This window comes from Ostrea edulis, chromosome 5 (genome assembly GCF_947568905.1).
Source record: "Ostrea edulis chromosome 5, xbOstEdul1.1, whole genome shotgun sequence".
Lineage (NCBI taxonomy): Eukaryota > Metazoa > Mollusca > Bivalvia > Ostreida > Ostreidae > Ostrea > Ostrea edulis.
In genome coordinates this window covers 14568439-14580489 of record NC_079168.1, presented here as the reverse complement: position 1 = coordinate 14580489, position 12051 = coordinate 14568439, and the positions used below count along the sequence as shown (strand labels likewise).

Sequence of the window (12051 nt, the reverse complement as noted above, 5' to 3'; positions counted from 1 at the left end):
TGGTTTAGGTGCTTATACTTAGAATTTTGTTGACCTTTATTATTGCGTATTAGACTTCCAATATTTTGTTTTGTGGTCAGAGTCATGTACAATTGGTTGTTGTAGAAAATAATACATATGAATATAAGAGTTTTAGAATATTGAATATTTGATATACATACATGCAAGGTGAAGATAACAAACAGTGATCAATCTCATAGCTCCTAGTCACCTGATCCCACCTCTCGTATATCCAGGGGTCCGTGTTTGCTCAACTCTCTATTTTGGATTGCTTATATGAGTTATGAAATTGATCACTGTTCATTATCTTCACCTTTCATGCTTATTGTAGTTACTAATATCTATTCTATGGGTTCTTTCATCACATAAACAGTCTCTTGAAAACATTTTAACTAGCGAGCTTTGTTTTGAGTCATGTGACTCATTCGCTCAAATGACAACGAAAATTCGGTTGACTACAATTGTGTGCTTCTGTTATCAAATTTTGGAGTGATGTTTTCTTTTAATCGATATTAGTAAGTACAAGAAGCATCGTTTTATTGATTAGTTGCGAGTTTAACTTTGAATTCGGCTCGGAAGTATTTAAAATCGTCCCGAGAATGCCGCCTCCGACTGAAGGCGGAGAAATTTCCAGTTTACGTAATAGCGCCGGTTCTGACGTTTTCCTGGCACGGTAAATCGAAAAAGCATTAATAAGCCAGGAAAACGTCAGATATTTCGGACTAAGAGGAAGGCTGTGACTACATTTCAGGGCAATACCAGTATCCATAACGAAAAAATCTAGAAAATTGTTTGACCTACTTTTACCTTTAAAGTCGGTCACTGTGTACCAATCCAGCTGAAATGCATACTGAACTTGTATTCTTCCGAGAGGAAGCTCGAGACTAAATTTCAGGACAATATCTGTACCCGCCTCGAATAAAGTTCGGAAAAGTATTTGACCTACTTTTAGACCTAAAGTAGGTCACGGTAAACTAATCCAGCTGAAATGCATACTGAACTTGTCTTCTCCCGAGAGGAAGCTCGAGACTAAATTTCAGGACAATATCTGCACCCGTCTCGAATAAAGTCCGGAGAAGTATTTGACCTACTTTTAGACCTAAAGTAGGTCACGGTGCACTGATCTAGCTAAAATTCAAACTCATTCTTACGCTACTTGAGGGAGAAATTGTTATCAAATTTCAATGCTGTACATTCATCCGTTACGGGAAAAGGTTCGGAAAACATGACCTCGGACCACAGACACTCGAAGTTTTAAATATCTGTAATTTAAAAAAAATTATCTTCCTATAAACAAAATGTTCACAAGGTATATCACGCCGCCATCTTGGTTTTAGGATTAGCGATTTTTCGCGTTTGGGAAACAGTAGACGATGTTTGACGGTTGATTAAAGCCGATATATGGACTTTATTTCTAGTTCACCATGACGATGCGAGAGATAAGACCTTGACAGAGTTGCTTCTTAACGGTAGGGGTCTAATCATCATATTATATCGAACTTTTCGCCGAAAATTGCAATTGCAATTGATATAGCTGGTAATAAAGAAAACCAAGATGGAGGCGTGATATACCTTGTGAATATTTTGTTTATAGGAAGACAATTTTGTGAATATTTTGTTTAGGCCTATAGGAAGACAATTTTTTTTAAAATCATAGATATTTAAAACGTCAAATGCCTGTGCCTTGGACGTCCAGCCAGCCGGACGCACGGACAGCGCCATAACATAATGCGTATAAAAACCTACATTCATGCAAATCAACCTGTATTAAAAATGCATATACACAATTAACCTATACAAAAACATACTTACAAATAACATGTGCTAAAATATTCCTACAAATAGTCTGTATAAAAATACATACATACAATCAACCTGTACAAAAACATACATACATACAAATAATGTGAGCAATAAAGATATACATATGGATGAGCTGTACAAATAAACAAACATATACAAAAATAAACACATATACAAACATTTTTTTTCCCCAAAAAGACATACATTTTATATACAAACAACCTGTACAAAAGACATATATATACAAATGATAATCTGTACAAGAGTACCACAAACGGTACAACACACGCCAGTTAGACCTTCAGTGCAATATCTGTATCCATGATGAGAAAAAGTCCACAAAACTATTTGACCTACTTTTCGTCCTAAAGTAAATGTATATCACGGTGCACCAATCAAGTTGAAATGTGAACTGATTATATATTTCTCTGAGAGGGAGGTTGTGACAAAATTTCAGGGCAATACCTGTATTTATAACAGGAAAAAAAATCTGGAAAACTGTTTTACCTACTTTTATCCTTAAACAATGTCTTGGTGCACCAATCCAGCTAAAATGCAAACTGTACTTCTATTCCTTTCAGAGGAAACTTGATGTGAACAAATATCGGGGCAATATCTGTATCCGTAACAAAAGCAAGGTTTTCCTACTAAATGATACTACGACCTTGACCTTTGGAAACAATAGGCATTTTCCGCTTGGCATAAGGTGTATGTGTACCGAGTTTGACGGTCCTGACTCCAACGGTTCGGTCTGTATCCTACCTACGAAGCTTTCCTACCAAGTGATACTGCGACCTTGACCTATGACCATGAAAAACAAAAAGCGTCCTCCACTTGGTATGTAGTCCGAAATATCTGACGTTTTACTGGTGTTTTTTTTTTAATGATTTTGATATTTACCGTGCCAAGAAAACTTTGTTTTGAGTCACGTAACTCGTTCGCTCAAATTACAGCGAAAATTCGGATGACTACGATTGTGTGCTTCTGTTATTGAATTCTGGAGTGATATTTTCTTTTAATCGATATTAGTAAGTACAAGAAGCATCGTTTTATTGATTACGTCTGAGTCTAACATTGAATTCGACTCCAAAGTATTTAAAATCGGCCCGAGAATGTCGCCTCCAGCTGGAGGCGGCGAATTTCCAGTTTACGTAATGGCGCCGGTTCTGACGTTTTCCTGGCATGGTAAATAACAAAATCATAAAAAAGCCAAGAAAACGTCAGATATTTCGGATTACTTGGCATGAGGAATATGTATACCATGTGTGACGGTCCTAGCCCCAATAGTTTGGACTGCATTTTGCCTACAAGGTTTTCCTATTAACTGATGCTACATATATGACCTTTGACCTCGAAAAACAATAGGTATCTTCCTCTCAAACTTCCACCAGAGTTCGTTTGCTCACAAACCAGTCTATTCGTAGGTGACGTAATGAGGCCTCGACGGGGAGTTTGATCTTCCTCTCAGCATGATGATCAAATGTACCAAGCACAGGCAATTGCATCGCTTGGGGCCGAATATAGTAAATTCGACTCCAAGCGATGCAATTGCCTGTGGTACCAAGTTGTAAGAGCCTGTAGTTTATGATTCATTTTGCCTTTTGCCTACAAGGTCCGGACAGACGAACAGACAGACGGACAACGCCATACTATAATACGTCTCGTCTTTGATAGGCGTATACAAAAAGACATACACACAATTAACTATTCTCTTTAGAGAAGTCGAGAGGCATAGCCATGGTCGATGAAGGTTATGCCTCTCGGACTTCTCTAAAGAGAATAACAATTTTAACTGTACAGAAAACATATTATACAAAATACCTATACCCCCCAAAACATGTATACTATTTATAATTGTACAAAGAAACATAAATGTACATGAAAAAAGTACTTGCATGCAAATACCAGGGGCGGATCCAGGAATTGCGGTTAGGGGGGTGCAACTTTTTGAGGCAAGGGGTCTAGGGACCCCCTTGAGGCCCCCAGTGGGTTCAGCTCCTGGATTTTACAGATTTTATAGGGGTAGAAATATGTCTCCTATGCAGTCATGTTTACTATTTTCTGTCATTTTTTATAAGGTGAAATTAATAAGATGTCGCAAATTTTAAGAGTTTTTGGAAAAAATGTACGTTCTCCCAATAACAGTAATTCAATAAATAAAAAGATTTTGTCAGTTATTTTTCCGAGAGTGGACGAAATTATTGCTTCTTCTGACGTTTACATTTTTCTAAAGAAGAGACCACGATTTACCTTAAATTTGAAAAGTTTAGGGCAACCGCGGCCCCCCATATATCCGCCACTGAATACCAGTAACCTGTACAAAAACAGCATAAACATTACCCCCCCCCCTCCCGAAAAAAAAGCAAACGAAAAGAAAAAGACATACAATTCACCTGTACATGAAAATCCTGTACCCAAAAAGTCATATACACAATGTCATATACACAATACAGTTAACCTATACAAGGATTGCGTAGGCAACCCAGTCTCTATCTGATGAATCCTGAAATTAACGAGAAATCAGCGAAACAAACATACAACCCATTTTAAAAAATGGTATAAAGTACAGGTATTAGTTAGCCGGTATGTCGAAGTGTCATGTCACCAGACGTTGATTTAATTCAAAAAAATATATCAAAATTTGAGTACACCACCTTTCAATAACATTGCAATACAAATATTTAAAACAACATGATAATAAAATTTCAGTTTACGAGCATGAAATCCTTAGGGTTTTACCGAGTGCATTTAGAATTACTACATTCTAGTAATATTCTAGTTTCGATACATTAAATAAACAAATTATCTCTCTCTCTCTCTCTCTCTCTCTCTCTCTCAATGTATCAAACCGCTGTTCAAGAAATTTTGTCAAATTTACACAGTATGTATATCGCATTTACATAAAATTATCTTCTTCATGGTAGACTGGTCAAACAATTGACATCAGATGGGATTTAAAAGCATGTTACAGATCTTTCGATGTACGGTTGGCGCGTGCACCTGAAAGAGATGTCTTCTTAAAGACCGCTTTGTGTGTAAAAATAATACACCCAAAGAAGTTCCGTTGGAGTATTGTGTAAACATAAAAGCATGAGACGGTAAATAAATTGGGCACTGCTATGATGGTTTTCTGTGACGACAATAAAATGAATTCTTTCGCGTGGATATGACAAGTTGAAGGAATTATATTGAAAAAGTTATCTTTGTTTATGTTATTCTAAAACTTAGCAGCCTTAAGCTGATGTCTGTGTTGAAAAGACGAATGCACACGGAGTTCCCTCTTGTAATTAAATTCCGTTCGCAATAAAATCCGCTGTACGGGGTAGAGGAAGGTGAATTAATCGGGAGTGTTTAACAATTCGTTTGCTTTAATGCTTTTAACAGTTGGAGACATGTTCGAAATCAGAATACTGGGGAAAAAACATTAATGTGAAAAAAATGTCTAGCGAGGAAAGCTGGGTTTTCTATTACAAGAAACAACAGACCATTCCGAACATGTAAGTCTTTATTTTTACCTTATACTTCATTTTTGAAAAATGATTTAATTTAATTTAATATTTCATGTATACTATTTGCAGCGAAAATTGGGATTTTAAAAAATCAGCTTTTTTAAATGTGCAGGATATTGAATTCCAAGAGTTGCATGTCGCGACGCTAATATAATACTAATAGTGTTTCTAATATATCTTAGTAATTACTTCTTGGGTACATGTTGGAATGATTGATTGATGAATTGTATATTGTTCCGCTCGAGAATTTTTCACTCTTATGGAAACATCACCATAGCCGGTGAAAGGCTGTAAAATTTAGGCCTATCCTCGGCGCTTACGGCCTTTGAGCAGGGGGGATCTTTATCGTGCCACACCTGCTGTGACAAGGGGCCTCGGGTTTGGGGGTTTCATCCAAAGGACCGCCCCATTTAATCGCCTCTTACGACAAGCAAGGGGTACTGAGGACCTATTCTAACCTGGATCCACACGGGGTACATGCTGGAATGAACACTCAGTGTCAAAAGAAAAGAGTTATTCCAAAACGGGCTGAATTATTCGATTTTTTATTCTTATAAATTATCCTTTTTTATCCCTATAAATTGTAAATATAATTTCAGAAAAATCTTGTAAACATTGTATGTCGTGTTTGGAATAAAATACGAATACCACTTTGCAATAAACCTACGGTATCGTTCTTGTACGCCAAATCAATACATATGAACACAAATCCATTAGAAAAGTCGAGATTTCCTGAATAATTGATGCAGGAACGTCAACTTTTTAAATGCTTCGAAAATTGAAACCTCCCTGCTTTCCGATTCCATAATGAATCGATGTGTTACTAAAAGCTTAATTTCAACACTGAGATCAAAGATAAGATCCTATACAATGCAGTCTTTTCATTGACAAATATTATTAATATTTTGATCGTTTTGTCAATGTCTAATAATCAATGAAAGTTTGAAAGCAAACATGCTTTATCTCAATGTCATTAAAAAAGCAACGTCCCACATCTATCGGTAATCCTTTAAGACTTTGTGTAAGTGTTTTTCACTTAACATTCAAATATCGCAATGTGATGATTACGTGTAAATATATATATATATATATATATATATATACAATGATAAATCTTTTTGGGAAAATTGGAATTTAATTTTTTCTAGCTTGTTTTAACGTTTAACAAACACTTGATTGAATATCTAAATTCATCTGATCTACAGGTTAAACTTAAATGATCTCCTTCAGATCGGCCCAATATCTGTTTAAATTCTCCACATAATACCTATGTTTGTTTAGTATACCATTGATAGCCTTCTAGCGTAGACTAATTTAACAGCACAATACATCGTGCTCTCTTTATGACAAATTTGGGGTTAGAGAATCTCGATCAAACCGTTAATATGGTTATAACGTCCTCCAACATTTCTTACGTATTGCTAAAACTGACTGTCATATTTTTTGGTTTGTTAACCAATCTTTGATACATGGTCGTAAATTGTATCTCTACCGATGTAAGTACAATCCTTATACATGTAGGATTCTACCATAAAAACATTATTTGATATTAACAGCGCAAAATGTTCCCATTCTGATTTCATCGATCAAGTATCTACACTCTGAATGAATCTTGAGGGGACACATTTGAAATTCTTTATATTGATATAAGTTTGATTTTTTTTTTTAAATTGTCGACATCTTTTTATCTGGTAATCGAAATGAATGAAAATACCAGAGCTAACTGTTAGCGATACACGAACATGGTTATATACATGTGTTTATTTCACCAATTAGGAGCCCTCAGGGGCTGGGGCATGTACAATTTTTAAACAATATGCTAACAGTTATATGTCATTATGGATGCATTTTGGAGAGAGAGAGAGAGAGAGAGAGAGAGAGAGAGAGAGAGAGATGAATATTTCCTTATGATGTATTTATAGGTTTGGGAGGGGGGGGATACATCGAACATTTTTCCTTCTTATGTAACCCCCACCCCCATTTAACATGGGTCATATCCCAGAGACACTAATGGGAATCTCGCAGAGAGTATTAACAATAATCTACAGTCACTGTGATTTGGAACGTGGAATGTAGAGTGGAACAAATCTATCAAAAAGTTCCACAAGTCTTCCTCGCGACAACTTCCTCATAATTTGAAATAGCGAAATCATGTACATTATATTGATATCGTGACGACGCACACACATCTTCTAAAAGATGGTAAAAGTTTGAAGCACATCATGTAAAAATATTCTGCTGATGTGATAATCATCGTAAACATACTAGTCGGCGTCTCCTCTGTATTGTTGAAACCTACATGTACAACATGGACTAGATGCAGGTAATTATCTCCAATCTAGCAATAATCAGTTCCTTCTTATCAGCGTATGAAGCTTACGTTAAAAATCACAAGAATCACGGCAACAAGGAAATTTAGTTCACAACACACCTTTTTTATGAGGGTATTTGACCTTAAAATAGTTTCGTCGCCAAAACTAGCTAGTAATGTTTGGAAATCATACACCTGTAGATTTCAATATACGGATAAGATGCGACGCAGGATTAAACCGATATGAATTCATGATTTAGAAATTAACGTTTTGTCATAAATAAAATGGCTATTTAACTATGCATTTTGTTTCCCGTAATCAATAATGAAATAGATGAGTTGAAAATAAGACTACACAACCCGGCGAATTCATCATGAGGTTTTCAGAATACAAATATATGATTTCGTTATTGGATTGGAATGCGATTAGTACGTTGGATTAGCGATGAGAGGCAATTCGGGAGAATGGGGTTGGATAAGGCTACTCAGTGCTGAGACTGGGCTTACCAACTCGGCTGGACATCAGTTCAATAGCATTGTAGAAAAAACCCAGTCATACCTCCGTCACACCCAACGCTCTCCGGACGAATATTTGTACTTAAATCGTTTTTATTGCGGGCATCGTTCGGGTCTTTTTAGGCATCCACGTGTATGAAAAGGTGAAGATAACTAATAGTGATCAATCTTACAACTCTTACAAAAATACAAAATTAAGAGAAGGGCGAAGACGGACTGCTGGGCATATACCAGAGATGGGGTTACAATATTGTAGGTACATAGGAGGAGTAATCATACCTTGTTAACCGGTCACACTCGCCGTGGTCCCTAAATCTCGATCGGGTAAACGGAGTAATCGGTAGTCAAAATCAGTGTATAAAACATGTCAGACAGCATTTTACCCAATGGCAGGTTGTATTGATAAATCAGATCGTTACAACGACCATGAAATTTGAGAAATGCTGATTTTAAACGAGACTGTGGAAAGCCCTGTAACATCAACTTATTTGTCAGTAGCCTGCCTCGATTTAAAAACTTACCTTAAGCCGAACAAGCTTTTGCGTATCGAATCAGTTGAGAAACAAAAACACCATATGCAAGTGATTATGGAATACATGTATTGCTACATAAATATGGGAAGTTGACGGTGGAAAAGCTGAAGTCATGTACGTATATATGTAAGTAAATGTTGCATATTTGGCGGCACCCGAAATCGCCCTTTGATGTAATCTTCAATGAAGTCGGAAGGTGCCCGTGCGTAATCTACAGAGGTACTACAGGTTAATCCTGTCGACTCCGCACGGCGCACTGTGTGTTGTCGGACTATCAAAGACTGTCGGACGGACGTCTTCAAATACAATGTACTCGCACTTACGACAATGTTAACGTTGTACACTGAACCAGAGATAATTCTACGATTCGTTCGTTGGGTTGCAGAGGGACTCGAACGATCACCGAAAGGTTTTCGCACATCAATCTTGAAAATAGTAACGAATTATGTATATATACAGGATTATTAGGGTAAATCAAAGCCATGCGTTTTCTTTGACGTTGTTGCGTAGTTACGATGGATGCGTCGCACAGGGAAGAAAGAAAGCTGATCCAGCCGCAGAATAGTCGCGTCCTCATCTGTAGAATGTTTTAGAAATACTTTCTTGAATTTCACGCCCCATCGTTTTGAAGAAAGTAACGCTATATACTGTGTTAGATATTATCTGTCGTCTTTGAGCCTAAAAGTTGAAAAATAACATCAGCATTCTTGTTTCATTATGACTATTTTAGAGATCGTATGCCCATACATCATCTGAGTTGCCCACGAGAGAGGAAGCGGGTAATTCGTGTCTCAAATAAAAATAAGGAGTTAAAAGACGACAAACCGGAAAACGACAGACGATTTTCGTCCTTCCAGAGGAATCGTTTGGATTCCGACCAGTTGGACCTAGAGCTCCGGTTGTCGGAAACAGATAGCGATATAGAAGGTACTACAACACATCTTCATCTTACAATACATCACTTAGGTACTAGATGAATTCTAAAAATAGTATCAGGGAATTCAGATACATTTCATCAGTGTGGTGTATATCTATCATGCACTTTCGTCTTTCAAATTCAATCTGTCGGTACATGTAGCAATGACACTACGATTAATCCAGCCCTTGTTTTACGCTAGAGCACATCTTTAAATGTTTTCTATCAGCACAGTTTTAGCAGTGTTCCGACTTCTATGTAATGTAATCTTTCATCATTCAGATGGACAGGAGGACGACAACAAAATCAGTCAACAGGTCTACGTTAATGCTTGTAAACATCTTCACGTCACCCCTGGTAAAAAGATATTACGTAGTTTAGGCTCCACTCAAGTGTCAGCAAAGGAGCGGATCGTGAACCAGAAAGAGGTGGATTCCATTGCATACGCCCTTACTGTAAGTGCATGTAACTAAATGTAGTTGGCATGATTGAATGTGAATCACGATATGTTGGTAATACCAGAGAGTGGAAGATTCATTATTGAATATCAAGATTATATTTCAGTTAATCCCCGCCGGTATGCCAGTATAAGTTATTCAATCAAAACTATATATATATATATGTGTGTGTGTGTGTGTGTGTGTGTGTGTGTAAAGCGCTAAGTTCCAACAACACCCAATACCTAAAAGTGTCGGATCCACAACATGGATACAAGGTCAAATACAAAAAATTATACAAAGCACTAAAATGACCAACGACACGAACAACGAGATTGTCAAATTTTCGGGACGACCCGTCTCTTCTTCAGGACAAACGAAAACAATTACATAATGTGGCCAATATCAACAGAGAATAATTACAAAACCTACATATAAATACATCTAGCACTACAACTACACTAATCTACAAACGTATTTACAACGCAGACTACATGTTTTTGGTTTTTAGGCTTGCCAATCAATGTTAAAAGCGGAGCGAATTAAGACATGCCTTATTCGTCCAAAGAGCTGATCCAAAAGCTGATTGTTCGTGTTGTTGGTCATTTTAGTGGTGTGTGTATGTGTGTGTGTGTGTGTGTGTGTGTATATATATATATATAAAACAGTAAGCAAGTTCAATGTGGCCTCATTAAATCCCAAAGATTGCTATAACACCGCTTCTTTTTCTTTGTAGACAAACAACTCTGTCACGTCTTTAGATTTATCCGGAAACAACATTGGTCATGAAGGTCTCCTCAATGTCTTGCGCATGCTCGACGAAAATAACAGCATCACATTCCTAGTAAGTCACTGTGGTTGTGAATCATTAGTGTTTGATCTCTTTCAATGGACAAATCACGTAAGCTAATAACTTTACTTGTGATAGTTTGTATAGCTGAAAAGCAAACTAGCTAGGATAAACATTTGTATTTACATTTAAAGAAAGCTGCTATTTAGAATGAATCTAATTTAAAACATTAAATTCAATTAAAGAATGAGAAAGTAAACAATAGGCACAGACGCTACATTATGAATGTATATAAATCATTGCCTAAATTCATAAAACAAATTTAAATCTACTTCAAAGAACAGCGCGGCCTGTATACAAGTAACGGAATCTGCTGAAAAGTGACCAAATATACAATCATTTTAACACAATGTTAACTTGAAACTTTACTGTATCATGAGGAATTGTTTCGTTTAAGACAGAATTTGCATTAATGCAAAGTTAAAAGTCTTTAGTAATCCAATGAAGCGATGTTGCTGGTAAATCGGACAAGCTTAATACTGCTTTACCTCCTTCATTCACAAAAATATAAATGAGGTCATATGAACAGAAACTCCGAGAAAATATGTAACGAACCTCACATTATTTTGTAGACAAGATATATACTAGTATTTGTGGGACTGGGTATAATGCTCAACTTCCTCCACGTCAATTATTGACCCATACCGTTATTTGATTAACTTCCTCCACGTCAATTATTGACCCATATCGGCATATGATTAACTTCCTACATGTCAATTATTGACCCATATCGGCATATGATTAACTTCCTCCATGTCAATTATTGACCCATCCGGTATATGATTAACTTCCTCCACGTCAATTATTGACTCATATCGGCATATGATTAACTTCCTCCATGTCAATTATTGACCCATATCGGTATATGATTAACTTCCTCAATGTCAATTATTGACCGATACCGGTATATGATTAACTTCCTCCATGTCAATTATTGACCGATACCGGTATATGATTAACCTTTTCCATGGCAATTATTGACCCATACCGGTATATGATTAACTTCCTCAATGTCAATTATTGACCCACACCGGTATATAATTAACTTCCTCCACGTCAATTATTGACCCATACCGGTATATGATTAACTTCCTCCATGTTAATTATTGACCCATACCGGTATATGATAAAACTTCATCCACGTCAATTATTGACCCATACCGGTATATGGTAACT

The 12051-nt window shown here is 36.6% G+C and overlaps 1 protein-coding gene across 1 annotated transcript in view; it reads left to right on the top strand.

The window, feature by feature from the left end:
• Positions 1-12051, top strand: part of LOC125650254 (leucine-rich repeat-containing protein 74A-like) — a 31045-nt gene that overhangs the window by 14465 nt on the left and 4529 nt on the right. Inside the window, exons 2-5 of the mRNA XM_048878379.2 lie at positions 5188-5300; positions 9403-9599; positions 9871-10043; positions 10762-10869. Coding sequence (XP_048734336.1) covers positions 5242-5300; positions 9403-9599; positions 9871-10043; positions 10762-10869 — 537 coding nt within the window. The 5' untranslated portion in view covers positions 5188-5241. The remainder of the gene's footprint in view (positions 1-5187; positions 5301-9402; positions 9600-9870; positions 10044-10761; positions 10870-12051) is intronic.